This window comes from Oncorhynchus tshawytscha, linkage group LG30 (assembly GCF_018296145.1).
Source record: "Oncorhynchus tshawytscha isolate Ot180627B linkage group LG30, Otsh_v2.0, whole genome shotgun sequence".
Taxonomy (NCBI): Eukaryota; Metazoa; Chordata; class Actinopteri; order Salmoniformes; family Salmonidae; genus Oncorhynchus; species Oncorhynchus tshawytscha.
The window spans coordinates 8,416,310-8,435,869 of NC_056458.1; the positions used below are offsets into that span (position 1 = coordinate 8,416,310).

At 46.6% G+C, this 19,560-nt stretch overlaps 1 protein-coding gene across 6 annotated transcripts in view; it reads left to right on the forward strand.

The window, feature by feature from the left end:
- The window catches only part of LOC112228845 (spectrin beta chain, non-erythrocytic 1-like), a 101,784-nt gene that overhangs the window by 62,648 nt on the left and 19,576 nt on the right, over positions 1-19,560 (forward strand). For all 6 annotated transcript variants that reach the window (XM_042309368.1, XM_042309370.1, XM_042309372.1 and 3 more), the window contains 5 exons: positions 9,587-9,738; positions 10,003-10,176; positions 14,719-14,810; positions 15,213-15,293; positions 16,361-16,476. In XM_042309368.1, coding sequence (XP_042165302.1) covers positions 9,587-9,738; positions 10,003-10,176; positions 14,719-14,810; positions 15,213-15,293; positions 16,361-16,476 — 615 coding nt within the window. The remainder of the gene's footprint in view (positions 1-9,586; positions 9,739-10,002; positions 10,177-14,718; positions 14,811-15,212; positions 15,294-16,360; positions 16,477-19,560) is intronic.

Here is a 19,560-nt window from a genome sequence, read left to right on the forward strand (position 1 = left end):
ACACTTTATAGTGCGTGTGAATACCATACACACTTTATAGTGCGTGTGAATACCATACACACTTTATAGTGCGTGTGAATACCATACACACTTTATAGTGCGTGTGAATACCATACACACTTTATAGTGCGTGTGAATACCATATACACTTTATAGTGCGTGTGAATACCATACACACTTTATAGTGCGTGTGAATACCATACACACTTTATAGTGCGTGTGAATACCATACACACTTTATAGTGCGTGTGAATACCATACACTTTGAATACAGATGATTTTGAGTCATTAAGACAGGACAGTGGTACAGTTTGTTCTAATACACTATGCTTTTAAGTCGAAGCATTTTACACAGCTGATGAAGTGCTTGTGTATGATGAGCAAACACAGCAGAGATGTGTGTATCCTCCTGACTGGGTCTGCTATTAGGAGACGTGGGACAGGGAAGGGTTGAGCCTGGTTTCTGTTAGCACCCTGTTACCTCCTCCTCCGCAGGGCTGGGTGCTGTCACAACATGACCAGCATCAGGAGGAATGTGCCCCCCCCCTTCACCCTCCCTCCCAGCAGTGTAATCCACCTCAGGTGGCTCATTGACCAGGCTTCCTCTGCAGCGCCCCGGCTTACCTCTGGAAAGGTAACCGCACGCTCAGCTATGAGGGAAAACCACACGCTATTGTCTGGCTCTTGTTGTGTGAGAGGGAAGCAGCAGCGAGAGCAAAGCAGCGATTATTACTGGTTTGTTTTTTGGGAGCGCCAGGGCAGGTATGATCCCCAGAGGAGGTGGGTGGGGTGTATGTGACATGGCAGATGTTCTCGCAAAGACTCATGGCAAAAAAAGCCCTGTCAGCAAGGCTGTGGCGTCCTATGAGGAGGAAATGCTCTTTTCTGACATCTCTGAACTGTGGAAGCCATATAGCCATTATTGTGGTGTAATGCCATATATTTATACCCTATCAGTGTTTACCTTGAGTCATTAGGAAGTGTGTGTGTCCATGACAACGGTGAGGGTTAAGAACCTTGTGGCTGGGCCTTGAGGAAGACCTCTCTATTACTGACTCCAAGTCTCCCAGTACAGCTGTTTCTACTCAACCTCATCTGTTTCCTTGAGTCAGGAATGGTGTCGGGAGATAAGTCTTTCTGTTTCTAATGTTAATATTTGACTTTCCAGATTCTCTTATGTGCTCTTCAGGATTTCAATCCTATGTGTCTTGATTTGATGAAGTCGTTGGGTGACTTATCACCTGAGTTCAGAGGAGTTTCTTTGACTCCTGGCTCTGTTCAGAGAACACTGGTGTTTGGTTAAGTACAAGCAGTGGTGGGAAAAGTACCCAACTGTCATGCTTGAGGAAAAGTAAAGATACCTTTTTAATTTCCCACCCAACTGTCATGCTTGAGGAAAAGTAAAGATACCTTTTTAATAGAAAATGACTCAAGTGAAAGTAAGTCACCCAGTAAAATTCTACTTGAAAAAAAAAAGGGTTTGGTTTAAAATATACTTAAGTATCAAAAGTGTAAATCATTTCAAATTCCTTATATTAATAAGCAAGCCAGATGGCACCATTTTCTTGTTTTTTAAATGTATTTACGGAAAGCCACGGGCACACTCCAACATTCAGACATCATTAACAAATGAAGCATGTGTGTTTAATGAGTCCGCCAGATCAGAGGCAGTAGGGATGACCAGGGATGTTCTCTGTTTAGTGAGTCCACCAGATCAGAGGCAGTAGGGATGACCAGGGATGTTCTCTGTTTAGTGAGTCCACCAGATCAGAGGCAGTAGGGATGACCAGGGAAGTTCTCTTGATAAGTGTGTGAATTTGACTATTTTCCTGTCCTGCTAAGCATTCAAAAGGTAACGAGCACAGTTGAGTGTCAAGGAAAATGTATGGAGTAAAAAGTACAATATTTTCTTAAGGAATGAAGTGAAATTAGTCGAAAATATGAATAGTTAAGTACAGATACCCCCCCCCAAAGAGACTTTAGTTCTGTAAAGTATTTTTACTTTACACCACTGAGTACAAGGGTGGGTCTGTGACTGTTTTTCTATTCCATTCAAGTTCGGTGTTTGTGCGTAGATGCATACGTGTGTAAGTGCACTCACAAATGCTTGTTTGTGTGTCAAGTCCAGGCCATAATCGTCCTTAAGCCGCAGATATTCAATCTGTGTTTTGATGGGCTTCTGCTGACTGACAATCACACAGCCAAGCCTATATTTTATTTAACCTTCATTTAACTAGGTAAGTCCGTTTTAGAACAAATTCTCATTTAACTAGGCAAGTCCGTTAAGAACAAATTATTATTTACAATGACAGCCTACCCCGGCCAAACCCTAATCCGGGTGACGCTGAGCTAATTGTGTGCCGCCCTGTGGGACTCCCAATCACGGCCGGTTGTGATACAGCCTAGAATCGAACCAGGTTCTGTAGTGACGCCTCTAGCACTGACATGCAGTGCCTTAGACCGGTGCGCCACTCGGTACACCACTGTCCTACTCCTCTCAATCTTTGTCAAGCATTCAGACACGCAGAAGACGGTGGGGAGACCGAGCAGGAGAGTAAGTTGTACCTCCATTGTTACACAAGCCTATGAAACCCAACACTCATTCACCTAAGCCCAGGGGCTTCTCAAGGGTACTAACTTAGGAGAGGAAAGAAGATGCTTTTGCGGCTGGAAAATGTCACCTCGAACTGTCATTATTCACACCTGAATTAGAGTGAGTTATAGCAGCCGAAGGGTTTTTAGACTGATGTGTGGACATGTCTCATAGTCTGTCATTCCTGTGTCTTTGCTTCTGGTGCCCCAGGAGATGAGGAGGCAGTGGACGTGACGACTAGCATTTCTAATGCTTTTTATCCAGATTCAATCCCAAACGTATCACACTCCTGTTACTCATCCTTGTCATTTAGTTTTTCTGGCTGAAAAGTCATTCAACAATAGAGATGCTTTTACCACCAATTTGTTTTAGTTTTTTGGGGGGGGGGTGGATGTGCTCACGAGACACTAATTTGTTCCATGGCTATCTGTCTCTGCAATCTAGCTGAAGGGTGTGGTTGCCACTGTCATCTTCTTTCCACAGTCATGAGCTCCTTGGAGGAACACTGTGTTTGTTGGGAGATGGTGATGATGAAACATTTATATCTGTCGTTGTCCCTTCGGCTTGTTTATTGCAAAGTCTGTAACGCAGGAAAAGGTGCCGTTTTCCTTTTCACAACAGCGACGGTCTCGCGTCATTCAGTATAGAGCCTTGACAAGAACCTACTCAGTCTGTCCAGGATTCTGCGATTTGCATTTTTATTTTGTAATTCCCTGCATATTATGCAAGAGCTTGCAAATTTGACCAATCACCGCATAAATCAGTCAAATCATCAATGTTATCGCATAAAACAGCCCCATCACCACAGTACAAAAAGAGGGCTCGCAATTTCAATCACTGCAATTTTCCCCCTCGGGTGACTGAAAAGATTTGGTATGGGTCCCCGGATCCTCAAAATGTTTTACAGCTGCACCATCGAGAGCATCCTGGCCGGTTGTATCACCGCCTGGTATAGCAACTGCTCAGCATCTGACCGTAAGACGCTACAGAGGGTAGTACGTACGGCCCAGCACATCACTGTGGCCAAGCTTCCTGCCATCCAGGACCTATATACTAGGCGGTGTCAGAATCAATCACGTTTATTTATCATGCCCTTCTTACATCAGCTGAGATGTCACAAAGTGCTGTACAGAAACCCAGCCTAAAACCCCAAACAGCAAGCAACGCAGGTGTAGAAGCACGGAAAGGCCAGAACCTAGGAAGAAATGTAGAGAGGAACCAGGCTATGAGGGGTGGCCAGTCCTCTTCTGGCTGTGCCGGGTAGAGATTATAACAGAACGTGACCAAGTTGTTCAAACAGCAGGTTTGGGACATGTAGGCAGAACAGTTGAAACTGGAGCAGCAGCACGACCAGGTGGACTGGGGACAGCAAGGAGTCATCAGGCCAGGTAGTCCTGAGGCATGGTCTTAGGGCTCAGGTCCTCTGAGAAAGAGAATTAGAGCGAGCATATTTAAATTCACACAGGACACCGGATAAGACGGGAGAAATACTCCAGATATAACAGACTGACTCTAGCCCCCCAACACACAAACTATTGCAACATAAATACTGGAGACTCCAGTCACACAAGTCATAGACTGTTTTCTCTGCTACCACACAGCAAGCCGTACCAGAGCGCCAAGTCTAGGGCCAAAAGTCTCCTTAACCTGTTGCGTCGAGCCATCCCGGATCCGGGATCGTGAATACAGCCTCAAGCTCATTACCATAACGCAACATTAACTATTCATGAAAATCGCAAATGAAATGAAATTAATATGCTAGCTCTCAAGCTTAGCCTTTTGTTAACAACACTGTCATCTCAGATTTTCAAAATATGCTTCTCAACCATTGCAAAATAAGGATTTGTGTAACAGCTAGCACACCTAGCGTAGCATTTAGCGTTAGCATTAGCAGGCAACATTTTCACAAAAACCAGAAAATCATTCAAATAAAATCATTACCTTTGAAGAACTTCAGATGTTTTCAATGAGGAGACTCTCAGTTAGATAGCAAATGCTCAGTTTTTCCTGAAAGATGATTTGTTAAGGAGAAATTGCTCCGTTTGGTGCATCACGTTTGGCTACCAAAAAAAAACGAGAATTCAGTCTTCAAAACGCCAAACTTTTTTCCAAATTAACTCCATAATATCGACTGAAACATGGTAAACGTTGTTTAGAACCAATCCTCAAGGTGTTTTTCACATATCTCTTCGATGATATATCATTCGTGGAAGTGTGCTTTCCCCTCTGAATCCCAGGAGAAAATGCCTGCAGCTGAAGATTACGCACCAATTTACACAAAGGACACCGGGCGGACCCGTGGTAAATGTAGTCTCTTATGGCCAATCTTCCAATGATATGCCTACAAATACGTCACAATGCTGCAGACACCTTGGACAAACGGCACAAAGCTTAAGCTCGTTCATGGCACATTCACAGCCATATAAGGAGACAATGAAAAACAGAGCCTCAGAAATTCTGCTGATTTCCTGTTTGAGGTTTCATCTTGGTTTTGCCTGTAGCATGAGTTCCGTGGCACTCACAGATAATATCTTTGCAGTTTTGGAAACCTTAGTGTTTTCTTTCCAAAGCTGCCAATTATATGCATAGTCGCATCTTTTCGTGACAAAATATTGCGCTTAAAACGGGCACGTTTTTTTATCCATAAATTAAAAGAGCGCCCCCTATATCCAAGAAGTTAACAGCTTCTACCCCCAAGCCATAAGACTGCTGAACAATTAATCAAATGGCCACCTGACTATTTACACTGCCCCCCTTAACTGGCCAGCAGTGCACCGAGTCCAGATGGAGAGGCCATCCTCTATTTTGATATTCAGACAGTCGTTGTTTCTGACCCATCCCCCTGAGAGAGGCTGTAATGCTGTTGGCTGGAATGATTCATGTTTTTAATTTCCTTCTTTCTAGGACACTTTATAACATTCAGTTACCACTCACTCTACTGCAGCACACCTCTGGGCAACACCTTTAGTATGTTTTAGCTGTTTGGATATGACTTAGTTAGACAGTAATATATTATCCACCCAGACCATGGAACATATTAATTTATGATGGCCATTCTACTGGAACACTCCTGTGAATAATTAAATTGTGAAAGTGGTCTAAGGCACGACATATCGGTGCTTGAGGCGTCACTACAGACCCAGGTTCAATCCCAGGCTGTGTCACATCCGGCTGTGACTGGGAATCCCATAGGGTGGCGCACAATTGGCCGGGGCGGGGGGCTTTACTTGGGGAGGGTTTGGTCGGGGCGGGGGGCTTTACTTGGCTCATCGTGCTCTAGCGACTCCTTGTGGCTGGCCGGGCGCCTGCAGTCTGATTTCAACAAGATTGAAATTGGGGAGAAAAAGGGGGTGAAATGCCAACAAAATAGAAATGTGAAAAAAGACTCTTCCTCATTTTGTTTGGAGGTGATTAGCTCACGTGGAGCATTTATTTGAACTGATTGTTCCGTTTTGAGTGTGTGTACAGTACTGTGCCCAGTTTCTAGCTGTTGACAGCTACACACCATTTTGCATTGCAAAGCAGCCCTTTCCTGACAAAACAGGTCAGCACTGGCACTGCATTGCATTGCACACGTGGCCCTTCTCTCGCCCTGTGCTCTGACTCTGAGTGTTTTCGGCCCCAACCTGACCATTGTATTTCACAGTGACCTTGTTTAGATCTCTCTGCAGAGTACATTCATGTCCACCATTTCAAGTTTTCTCCTGAGCTGTGGATAGTTTGTTCTATCAACACGCAGGGGATTTATAGGAATGGCACTTGGAACAGCCGATCATCATGTACTGAGGTGAATTGAAGGCCACTGTCTGTCTGTTCCACTCCAGCCAGGCTTGGCCGAGGACCCTGAAGCTGTCAAGTTTGCCAGGCACAGACTCAGTCCAGGAGGGAGAGGTTATCCCCTCCTTTTTGTGCTAGATAACAACCACTGGTTCTGGTCACACACACGCAGGCACACACACACACACACACACACACACACACACACACACACACACACACACACTCGAGCCCCCCGAAGATCTCTTCCCGAGTCCCAGATAACTTGAGCAAGTGTTCTGTTGCATGAGCAGCCAGATTCACAGACGTGGAATTCCATTTATTTGTTAATTGCTCTCTTTATCTTGTGTTTAACAATTTATGGACGTCAAACATCCCATTATAATCCCAGCCCGTCAAACAGTGACATACTGCTGCGCGTCCCCTGTACCCCCTAGCCATGTTTCTAGAGGGAGAAGTAACATTTCAGTCCTTGTCAGGTGTAGTAGAGGGGTACAGGGGAGGTCAGAGCTGCTTCACAGGGGTCACAGGTCAAGCTCAGAGGGGTTTAGGGGAATTTATTTGGGGGGAGCTGGAGCAGATTTCCTCGTCAACAACCAGAAGGGCAGAGGGTCACGCTGGGGATCTTTGGTTATTACTTTGTAGCGAAAGAAAAATAGAGAGATACATTCCAGAATGGGTCCGTTTTTATTTGGTGTCCTGGGTTCAACTTGACATGGGACAGTCAACGTTTCAGTTGTGTTTTGTCTCGTGTGCCTCCAGGGTGGCAACTCGCTGAACTGGTTTCTTACTAAGCTCTCCCCCCTCAGACGTTTAGCACGTCGCCATGGGACGCGCTCATTAAATAGGGGTTCCGTTAGATGGAATGGTCCGCCATTATCGCTTGGGCTTTCCTGTATCTGGTCTGATGAGAGCAAACCTCAGTCCGTCTCATTAGAAGTAATCCTGCTTACTGTAAAACCCAACAATTACGTCCAACAATAGGCTGCTGCTTAGACTGGCCAGGAGCTTCCATTACACTCCGCAGCAGAGCATTTGGGCATATTAAATATAAATCTACTATGACATGGTTTAAAAGATACGTTTGGAGTATATGATGTGTGGTTTTTCTTTAAGTTTGTTTTGTAAGAGTTTAGAGTCATGTTTCTCGAGTTAACCAGGCCTAACTCATTATGCCAACCTCCTCTTCTACCCTCCATAAATAAAACAGCTGCCACGGCCAGACTCTCTGAGATGGTATTTGATGAGTACATGTAAGAGCGTTTTCAAGTTGAAAACTTGCCTCCTTCCCTAAAAGGGTACACCCATGCCTCACTCCATTCTAGTGTCACCCAAAGGGAGCTGGCAAGTCTGCAGGCTGTCATCTCGGAGTGACCTGCTGCTGCCTGCCTGTCAATGTCCCTCCCTCTCGCCGCCACCCTCCTCCTCTCCTGAAAAAACCCATTAGCGTTTGATTGAAAGGTTCCTCAGCAGGGATAGGGGGGCTTCCTTAAACCCTGTAAAGTGGCCACCTAATCCTTCAAGTACTGCCATAAATCAGCTCAGGAATACCATCGCTCTGCCATGCAGCCAGCTGCTCCCCGGCCCGGTCGCTGTGCCTGTCATCGGGCAGGGCACCAGCAGGCCACTGGCCAGGCAACGTGGTGCTGCCTATCTCTGTCCCTCGCCCCAGTGTAGGGAGCTGTTAGCCTGGACCCAGGTGGGGCACGGCTCAGCCTAATGGACCTCCTGCTCCAGGGGTGGGTGAGGCGTGAGACAGCAGGGTAGCGTCTTGGCCAGATGGAGAACTAGCTTCCTCGTCATTTAGCCCCTAGTCACAATGTGACATAACTTTGCCTTGAAGAGAGGTTTTCTGCCAGACAACCTGAGCCTAGGTCACAAGGAACATGGTCCATTAGCATGAGGAGTGTAGTGTATATCACATGTGGGACATCGCACCCGGAGCTTTCCCTTCTGTGTCTCACACACATTCTCTCTCACATGGACATCCGTTTCACTGGTTGTTGGAGATGGTGTGACGCTTTCCGTAACAACGTGAGACTCAGCAGCTTGGCTTTGTTTTTTTTTTTACACATGGCAAATTTTAAGATTGTGAAGCCATGACTTTTTTTCTGTTAGGATTTGAAGAGGCTTTCATCTTCACCTTAATTACTACAGTCAATTTCACACGGCTTCAGAAGTCCTCTGCTTTTTTACCTCGCAGCCGCAGGATAGTTAGTCTGATTTTATTCCGTTGTGTCTACATTTTATAGTTAGTTTTTTTGTTTGGGCAGTTAATTGTGTCCCATGATGAAATCGGAAAAGGGATTGTGGATCTGTCTCCGTCTGTTCGTTTCTTACATAAGTCACCCGCGATATCTGACACAGCTGGCCCAATTTTGACAAAACTTGGATGAATTATGCATCTTTCCATAGAGATCAGGGCATTTATTTGCCCTAGTAATTGCCAGAAATTTGTTACACGCAATATCTGTTGACCCAAGGGGGGTGTTGCCTTGTTTATTACGTGTGTGGGGTCCCATAGCTACTAGATCTAGCTCACACAGACCAAGTGACCTAAGAATTGAGGTCACCTTGTTTTGGAGGCAGGTTCAGAGTTTTACTCCTCCTGCTCCATATCTCTGCCACTGCTTCATGCCCTTTATCTTCCTGGAACGTTATAGTGACGTGTTCTCCTTTTTTAAAACCCACCGCATTTCATCCCGTCTTCCTTGACCCTCCTTCACCCAGGGCGTGTGTTTGTTTTAGCCACATTGTGAGCCGTTAGCGTGGCTGTTCAAGGCCGGTCTCCCATCCAGACTGTCCCAGGCGACTGGCGGAGGCCGCGTCAGCAGCCCAGTCACGTAGGTTCAGCTAGGGGCCTAAAGAACCTTCTGCTAAAGCTGTCTGTCAACTCGACGATCCCAATGACCTAGTGGCATAGCTTATCTGTGAAATGAAGTGCTGTGTACCGGAGCTCAGGTACCCATGAGTTACTGACCCTGTCACCAGTCTCAGGGGTGATTCAGGCTTTTGAATGGCCTTATACGACTACATCAGTGTTTGTCTTGCGAAGAATTGCATCCCCTCTATGTATTTGCCTGACAGTATTGGACATAGCTTATTACAAAGCAATGAATGACTTCATACTTGCTTCCCAGTCACTATGAGCTGGCTTGGGATTGGTTTACCCCCCCCCCGCTGTAACCCACCTTTCCCCTCTGCTCTCCTCTCCAGATGAGCGCGAAGCGGTGCAGAAGAAAACCTTCACTAAGTGGGTGAACTCTCACCTGGGCCGTGTGACGTGCCGCATCGGGGACCTGTACACTGACCTGAGAGATGGACGCATGCTCATCCGCCTGCTGGAGGTGCTGTCAGGAGAACAGCTGGTCAGTAACTCCCTCTGTCCTCCTAACTCTGACTCCTGACCCTAAGCCTGACCTTAACCCTGACCCATCACTCATGACTCCCCTTGTTGGTCCTGAACAAACCCCTCTCTCATTCCTTCATTCTTTCCTCCATTTGAGCCCTCCACCCTGCTTAACATGAAATCTGTCTTCATTCCTGTATGCCCTTCCTCTCCCTCTCTGTTATCCATGTCTCATTCCAGCACTCTCTCTCACACAACCTGACTCTCCCCCGTCTCTCTCCAGCCGAAGCCCACCAAGGGGCGTATGCGTATCCACTGCCTGGAGAATGTGGACAAGGCCCTGCAGTTCCTCAAGGAGCAGAAGGTCCACCTGGAGAACATGGGCTCTCACGACATCGTGGACGGGAACCACCGCCTCACCCTGGGTCTCATCTGGACCATCATCCTCCGCTTCCAGGTACCGTGTGAATCCTTGTAATGTTCTATACAATGCCTTTCTAGAGAGTAGAAGGTGCATGTGAATATTACCCCCCCAGCCAGTACTGCCCTGTTCCTCACCCCCACCACTCTTCCTAGTCCTATCATGTTCCTTACCCCCACCTGGGTCACCCCACCCTGCCCAGTCTTGTCATATTCCTCTACCCCACCTGGGTCACCCCACCCTGCCCAGTCCTGTCCTATTCCTCTACCCCACCTGGGTCACCCTGCCCAGTCCTGTCCTATTCCTCTACCCCACCTGGGTCACCCTGCCCAGTCCTGTCCTATTCCTCTACCCCACCTGGGTCACCCTGCCCAGTCCTGTCCTATTCCTCAACCCCACCTGGGTCACCCTGCCCAGTCCTGTCCTATTCCTCTACCCCACCTGGGTTACCCTGCCCAGTCCTGTCCTGTCCTATTCCTCTACCCTACCTGGGTCACCCTGCCCAGTCCTGTCCTATTCCTCAACCCTACCTGGGTCACCCTGCCCAGTCCTGTCCTATTCCTCAACCCCACCTGGGACACCCCACCCTGCCAAGTCCTGTCCTATTCCTCAACCCCACCTGGGGCACCCCACCCTGCCCAGTCCTGTCCTATTCCTCTACCCTACCTGGGTCACCCTGCCCAGTCCTGTCCTATTCCTCAACCCCACCTGGGGCACCCCACCCTGCCAAGTCCTGTCCTATTCCTCAACCCCACCTGGGGCACCCCACGCTGCCAAGTCCTGTCCTATTCCTCAACCCCACCTGGGGCACCCCACCCTGCCAAGTCCTGTCCTATTCCTCTACCCCACCTGGGGCACCCTGCCCAGTCCTGTCCTATTCCTCAACCCCACCTGGGTTACCCCACCCTGCCCAGTCTTGTCCTATTCCTCTACCCCACCTGGGTCACCCTGCCCAGTCCTGTCCTATTCCTCAACCCCACCTGGGGCACCCCACCCTGCCAAGTCTTGTCCTATTCCTCAACCCCACCTGGGGCACCCCACCCTGCCAAGTCCTGTCCTATTCCTCTATCCCACCTGGGTCACCCTGCCCAGTCCTGTCCTATTCCTCAACCCCACCTGGGTCACCCCTCCCTGCCAAGTCCTGTCCTATTCCTCTACTCCACCTGGGGCACCCCACCCTGCCAAGTCCTGTCCTATTCCTCTACCTCACCTGGGTCACCTCACCCTGTCCTATTCCTCTACCCCACCTGGGTCACCCCACCCTGCCAAGTACTGTCCTATTCCTCTACCCCACCTGGGTCACCCCACCCTGTCCTATTCCTCAACCCCACCTGGGGCACCCCACCCTGCCAAGTCCTGTCCTATTCCTCAACCCCACCTGGGGCACCCCACCCTGCCAAGTCCTGTCCTATTCCTCTACCCCACCTGGGGCACCCCACCCTGCCAAGTCCTGTCCTATTCCTCTACCCCACCTGGGGCACCCCACCCTGCCAAGTCCTGTCCTATTCCTCTACCCCACCTGGGTCACCCCACCCTGCCAAGTTCTGTCCTATTCCTTCACCCCACCTGGGTCACCCCACCCTGCCAAGTCCTGTCCTATTCCTCTACCCCACCTGGGGCACCCCACCCTGCCAAGTCCTGTCCTATTCCTCTACTCCACCTGGGGCACCCCACCCTGCCAAGTCCTGTCCTATTCCTCTACCCCACCTGGGGCACCCCACCCTGCCAAGTCCTGTCCTATTCCTCCACCCCACCTGGGGCACCCCACCCTGCCAAGTCCTGTCCTATTCCTCTACCCCACCTGGGGCAACCCACCCTGCCAAGTCCTGTCCTATTCCTTCACCCCACCTGGGTCACCCCACCCTGCCAAGTCCTGTCCTATTCCTCTACCCCACCTGGGTCACCCCACCCTGCCAAATCCTGTCCTCTTCCTCTACCCCACCTGGGTCACCTCGCCCAATCCTGTCCTATTCCTCTACCCCACCTGGGTCACCTCGCCCGTCCTGTCCTATTTCTCTACCCCACCTGGGTCACCTCGCCCAGTCCTGTCCTATTCCTCTACCCCACCTGGGTCACCTCGCCCAGTCCTGTCCTATTCCTCTACCCCACCTGGGTCACTTCGCCCGTCCTGTCCTATTCCTCTACCCCACCTGGATCACCTTGCCCAGTCCTGTCCTGTCCTATTCCTCTACCCCACCTGGGTCACCCCACCCTGCCAAGTCCTGTTTTATTCCTCTACCCCACCTGGGTCACCCCACCCTGCCAAGTCCTGTCCTATTCCTTCACCCCACCTGGGTCACCACACCCTGCCAAGTCCTGTCCTATTCCTCTACCCCACCTGGGTCACCCCACCCTGCCAAGTCCTGTCCTCTTCCTCTACCCCACCTGGGTCACCCCACCCTGCCCAGTCCTGTTTTATTCCTCAACCCCACCTGTTATGGAATGCTCTTCCACCAAAGGTTACTCAGGCAAAATATATGAATATGTATACAGTTGAAGTCGGAAGTTTACATACATACACTTAGGTTGGAGTCATTAAAACTAGTTTTTCCACAAATTTCTTGTTAACAAACTATAGTTTTGGCAAGTCAGTTAGGACATCCACTTTGTGCATGACGCAAGTCATTTTTCCAACAATTGTTTACAGACAGATTATTTCACTTATAATTCACTATCACAATTCCAGTGGTTCAGAAGTTTACATACACTAGGCTGACTGCCTTTAAACAGCTTGGAACATTCCGGAAAATGATGTCATGGCTTTAGAAGCTTCTGATAGGCTAATTGACATAATTTCAGTCTAATGGAGGTGTACCTGTGGATGTATTTCAAGGCCTACCTTCAAACTCAGTGCCTCTTTGCTTGACATCATGGAGAAATCAAAAGAAATCAGCCAAGACCTCAGAAAGAAATTGTAGACCTCCACAAGTCTGGTTCATCCTTGGGAGCAATTTCCAAATGCCTGAAGGTACGACGTTCACCTGTACAATAGTACGCAAGTATAAACACCATGGGACCACGCAGCCGCCATACCACTCAGGAAGGAGATGCGTTCTGTGTCCTAGAGATGAACGTACGTTGGTGTGAAAAGTGCAAATCAATCCCAGAACAACAGCAAAGGACCTTGTGAATATGCTGGAGGAAACGGGTACAAAGGGTATCTATATCTACAGTAAAACGATTCCGATATCGACAACCTGAAAGGCCACTCAGCAAGGAAGAAGCCACTGCTCCAAAACCAACATAAAAAAACAAAGCTACAGTTTGCAACTGCACATGGGGACAAAGATTGTACTTTTGGAGAAATGTCCTCTAGTCGGATGAAACAAAAATAGAACTGTTTGGCCATAATGACCATCGTTATGTTTGGAGGAAAAAGGGGGAGGCTTGCAAGCCGAAGAACACCATCCCAACCGTGAAGCATGGGGGTGGCAGCTTCATGTTGTGGGGGTGCTTTGCTGCAGGAGGGACTGGTGCACTTCACAAAATAGATGGCATTATGAGGTAGGAAAATTGTGGATATATTGAAGCAACATCTCAAGACATCAGTCAGGAAGTTAAAGCTTGGTTGCAAATGGGTCTTCCAAATGGACAATGACCCCAAGCATACTTCCAAAGTTGTGACAAAATGGCGTAAGGACAACAAAGTCAAGGTATTGAAGTGGCCTCACAAAGCCTGACCTCAATCCTATAGAACATTTGTGGGCAGAACTGGAAAAGCGTGTGCGAGCAAGGAGGCCTACAAACCTGACTCAGTTACACCAGCTCTGCCAGAAGGAATGGGCCAAAATTCACCCAACTTATTGTGGGAAGGTTACCTGAAACGTTTGACCCAAGTTAAACAATTTAAAGGCAATGCTACCACAAATACTAATTGAGTATGTAAACTTCTGACTCACTGGGAATGTAATGAAGGAAATAAAAGCTAAAATAAATCATTCTCTCTACAATTATTCTGACACTAAACATTCTTAAAATAAAGTGGTGATCCTAACTGACCTAAACAGGGAATTATTACTAGGATTAAATGTCAGGGATTGTGAAAAACTGAGTTTAAATGTATTTAAGGTGAACTTTCCGACTTCAACTGTATATGAATAATGTGTAAATCGTATTTTTGTTGTCTCTTGGTGTCTTTCCTTTATTACTCTGTTTAATTTAATGGAATCCTATATTTTGTCTTCCTCTTCCGTACTCTGTCATGTATTTGTACAATTTATGTGGAGTTAATGGGGTCCCTAAGAAACGTAACTAAACCTCCATTCTGTGGTATTCTGGAACGACTGTGGTTTCAGATTATGTCAATTATTGGAACGTAATTTCAGCGTTCAATTTCTTTCCTCTTCTTTTTTTAAAAATGACATAATTACAAAAAAAACTCAAATGAATCGGCCCTAATCTCTGCTCTCTTGTTAGACTGATTGGATTGTGATTTATCATCAAACCTAATACAAAGCTGCATGTAAGACTGATTTCAGTGAAGTCTTAATTTCCCAGAGAGCGAGAGAGAGAGAGAGAGAGAGCTGGCTGAAGTGTTAAGTAGGCAGTGTCTAAGAGAGTACTCTGCTCTGCTAACAGATCCAGGACATCAGCGTGGAGACTGAGGATAACAAGGAGAAGAAGAGTGCCAAAGAGGCCCTGCTTCTCTGGTGCCAGATGAAGACCGCTGGGTGAGAAGGGAGAGAGAAACTGGGGAGAGTGAGAGGGGGGAGCGAGACATGTTCAAGGATGTGCAAGCATGATAGACGTGAAATGATTTGAAGAACGTTGGGTTTCGAGAGCTTGGGACTATAAGGTTCAAAATGTAGATATTGACATAGCCTTGTTTCGTTCAGTGTTGTCCACTCCATATAGTACTCGAACTACCACAATTCATGTTCAGTTCAAAAGAACACAAGAAACAAATCTGACACCATTCAAACCAATTAGGGTTCGGCGATTTGAAAGCCAATTATCTCAGAATCATATTTTTGCAGATGGAACCTTATCGTCCCAAATCCTTGGTTTGTCAACATCAAAATAGCCTAGGTTCTGTGTCGATTGATTAATGAGCTGTGACCCTGTCCCTGCAGGTACCCCAACGTCAACGTTCACAACTTCACCACCAGCTGGAGAGACGGCCTGGCGTTCAACGCCATCGTGCACAAACACAGGTCAACGCCCTTCCCCTCTGACAATGTGGCCTGTCACACTGTATGAAATGCTTCAGTCACTCATTTCAACAGTAGGCGCTGACATTGTCCATCACCTGACACGCTTCCTGTGTGTTGTGATATAAAATCAGTCTAATACCGTACGTAGCCTGTTGTACTTGCAGTGCGTTTGAGAAATGGGCTACCTGTTATGACACACAACCTCCCTGGGGTGGCTGTATCCCCGTTCTCTATTTTGGGTTTGACCCGCTTTTCAAACCCTCTACAGTTTGGATAAGTGGATACAAATGAATTGGAATAAATTGACCTAGATAACAGAAATAAAACCCACTGGTTTAGCATGCAAGGCAATGCCTGTTGACTCAACGCTGCCCACTGCTGGTGGCTCCTGCGTTACAGTGGGAGACGGGCCTCTAGAGCGACGGGCCTTTAACATGACTACAACTCTAACAAATGGAATTCATGTATTATTCTCATCATTGACTCTTTATTTCTCAACTGAGGCTCAAAGTACAAGCAGATTTGAAATATGCTCTGAATGTGCTACAAGGCAATCATGTCAGTTCTGTCACTGCCCTTTTTTTCTTATCTCATCCTATTCAAAGTGGAGCTGAAGGAGTGGAAGGGATGATTAGAACTGCTCTGAAGAAACAATGTCGTCGTCGACATGGTCCACAGTTACCGTAGAACAGAATCATGGTGGCATGTTGATGAAGATGCTATCTCTCAGTCAATTGACATACATTCATTAGGCCCTAGTCTATGGATTTCATATGACTGGGCAGAGGCGCAGCCATGCGTGGGCGTTGGAGGGCATAGGCCCCCTGACTTGGCAGCTAGGCCCAGCCAATCAGATTGAGTTATTCCCCACAAAAGGGCTTTGTTACAGACAGAGATACTCCTCAGCATCCGTTACGTGGTAGTGAGGCCGGTTGGACGTACTGGCAAATTCTCTAAAATGACATGAGACCAACACTTGTTGGGTTTTATATTTTATATATATATATATATATATATATATATATGCAATTCCTTTCATTAAAAGTGACACCTGTGTTCCCTTCCAGACCGGACGTGATTGAGTTTGACAGCCTGAAGCGTTCCAACGCCCACTACAACCTCCAGAATGCCTTCAACACGGCAGAGAATAAGCTGGGCCTCACCAAACTCCTGGACCCAGAAGGTGAGTATGGTCAGAGCTCTGAGACAGGACATGGGTTGAGCTGTGTGTGCCCTCTGCCTTCCCCCAATGGCTTATGGCCACCAAGACTGTGCTCCTGTCCTGTACCAGGATAGTTGGACATGGTGTGTGGGGAGGGAGGATTACTGGAATGAATTAAAGCTTAAGTGAGAATAGGTGCCGTGTGGTCTGGCTGGACACGGCGCAGGGCTTAATGATGCCCTCTGACATCACAGAGGAAGTCCATACATGGTGAGGTGTTGGCAACGCTCCAGGGCCATCAATCAGGGCAGATTTAGAGAAGAGCACCATGTGTTTAAGTTTTTAATTGACTGGGTTGAGATGGGAGTTTGTGTGGGTGACTGTGTCTGTGTGTGGGTGCGTCTGCCTGTGCGCGTCTGTCTGTGTGTGGGCGCGTCTGTCTGTGTGTGGGCTAGAGGTCGACCGATTATGATTTTTCAACGCCGATACCGATTATTGGAGGACAAAAAAAACGGATACAGATTAATCGGAAAATTACCAGAAAATCACATTGTAGGATTTTTTATGAATTTATTTGCAAATTATGGTGGAAAATAAGTATTTGGTCAATAACAAAAGTTTATCAATACTTTGTTACATACCCTTTGTTGGCAATGACAGAGGTCAAACGTTTTCTGTAAGTCTTCACAAGGTTTTCACACACTGTTGCTGGTATTTTGGCCCATTCCTCCATGCAGATCTCCTCTAGAGCAGTGATGTTTTGGGGCTGTTGCTGGGCAACACGGACTTTCAACTCCCTCCAAAGATTTTCTATGGGGTTGAGATCTGGAGACTGGCTAGGCCACTCCAGGACCTTGAAATGCTTCTTACGAAGCCACTCCTTTGTTGCTCGGGCGGTGTGTTTGGGATCATTGTCATGCTGAAAGACCCAGCCACATTTAATCTTCAATGTCCTTGCTGATGGAAGGAGGTTTTCACTCAAAATCTCACGATACATGGCCCCATTCATTCTTTCCTTTACACGGATCAGTCGCCCTGGTCCCTTTGCAGAAAAACAGCCCCAAAGCATGATGTTTCCACCCCCATGCTTCACAGTAGGTATGGTGTTCTTTGGATGCAACTCAGCATTCTTTGTCCTCCAAACACAACGAGTTGAGCTTTTACCAAAAAGTTATATTTTGGTTTCATCTGACCATATGACATTCTCCCAATCTTCTTCTGGATCATCCAAATGCTCTCTAGCAAACTTCAGACGGGCCTGGACATGTACTGGCTTAAGCAGGGGGACACGTCTGGCACTGCAGGATTTGAGTCCCTGGCGGCGTAGTGTGTTACTGATGGTAGGTTTTGTTACTTTGGTCCCAGCTCTCTGCAGGTCATTCACTCGGTCCCCCCGTGTGGTTCTGGGATTTTTGCTCACCGTTCTTGTGATCATTTTGACCCCACGGGGTAAGATCTTGCGTGGAGCCCCAGATCGAGGGAGATTATCAGTGGTCTTGTATGTCTTCCATTTCCTAATAATTGCTCCCACAGTCTTCCCAGCCTGGTGCAGGTCTACAATTTTGTTTCTGGTGTCCTTTGACAGCTCTTTGGTCTTGGCCATAGTGGAGTTTGGAGTGTGAATGTTTGAGGTTGTGGACAGGTGTCTTTTATACTGATAACAAGTTCAAACAGGTGCCATTAATACAGGTAATGATTTGAGGACAGGAGGAGCCTCTTAAGAAGTTACAGGTCTGTGAGAGCCAGAAATCTTGCTTGTTTGTAGGTGACCAAATACTTATTTTCCACCATAATTAAATTAAATTCATGAAAAATCCTACAATGTGATTTTCTGGATTTTTTTTTCTCATTTTGTCTGTCATAGTCATAGTGTACCTATGATGAAAATTACAGGCCTCATCTTTTTAAGTGGGAGAACTTGCACAATTGGTGGCTGACTAAATACTTTTTTGCCCCACTGTATATATTCACACACACATACACACATTTTTGTTATGATGTCAATTGCAACAATACTGAATGAACAATGAACACTTTTATTTTAACTTAATATAATACAAATGGAATTTTGGATGGGTGTTCTTAAGATGATTCCACAGGTTGGTGGTATTTTTTGATTTAGCTGTTGCTGACCCCATGCTTACATCTTTATCACAAATAAGACACCTTGCTTTCCCTGGTGCCAATTCCATGTAATAGTCCCACACTGGTGCTCTGCTTTTCTCTGCCATCTGTAAAACACACACACAGCTCTGAAGGGACAATGATACTGAAGAGTCTGCTTAGGAGACAAATACTCTCAACTGTTTGAATAAAAATAGACTTTAAGTTACCTGTGATGAATGTTGAAAACAAAAACTGTAATTTCTATATGCAGGAAATCCTATTTTAATCATGGACATGGTAAGAATTGACTACCAAAGTGCGAGTCATAATTCCTATGACACCTAGCAAAATCTGAAAAGTGGTTCCTTCATTAATTTATTTTATAGGATATTTTTAGATTCACTTAAAATAAGGTCTGTGTTTCGTGTAGGCTAACACCACCTTGCCAATTTTATAACTGTGTAGATATCCATAGGACAAGGTAACTCTGATCAATATTGGTTAAATATAAGCGAAGATCTTTTTTTTTTTGTAGAGTGGATTTATGAAAATATTTTGACAAACATTACCTTATCCTAGTGAGATTTACATGGGTATCAAAGGTCGGTTTAAGCCTGAACGAAACACAGACCTTATTTGAAGTAGATCAAGACATTCTGTATGGAAGACATGAATGGTAAAATAACGAAGGAACCCCTTTCAAGTTCAGCCGCAAGTTATTACAGGAATTATAACGTGTAGACTATTTCTCTCTAAACCATATACCTTTGACTATTACGAGCCTACTGCTGCCTACCACCCCTCAGCCAGACTGCTCTATCAAATATCAAATCATAGGCTTAACTATAATAAACACATAGAAATACGAGCCTTAGGTCAAATCCGGAAACTATCACCTCGAAAACAAAAGGTTTATTCCGTTCCGTATTTTATCTAACGGATGGCATCCATGAGTGTAAATATTCCTGTTACATTGCACAACCTTCAATGTTATGTCGT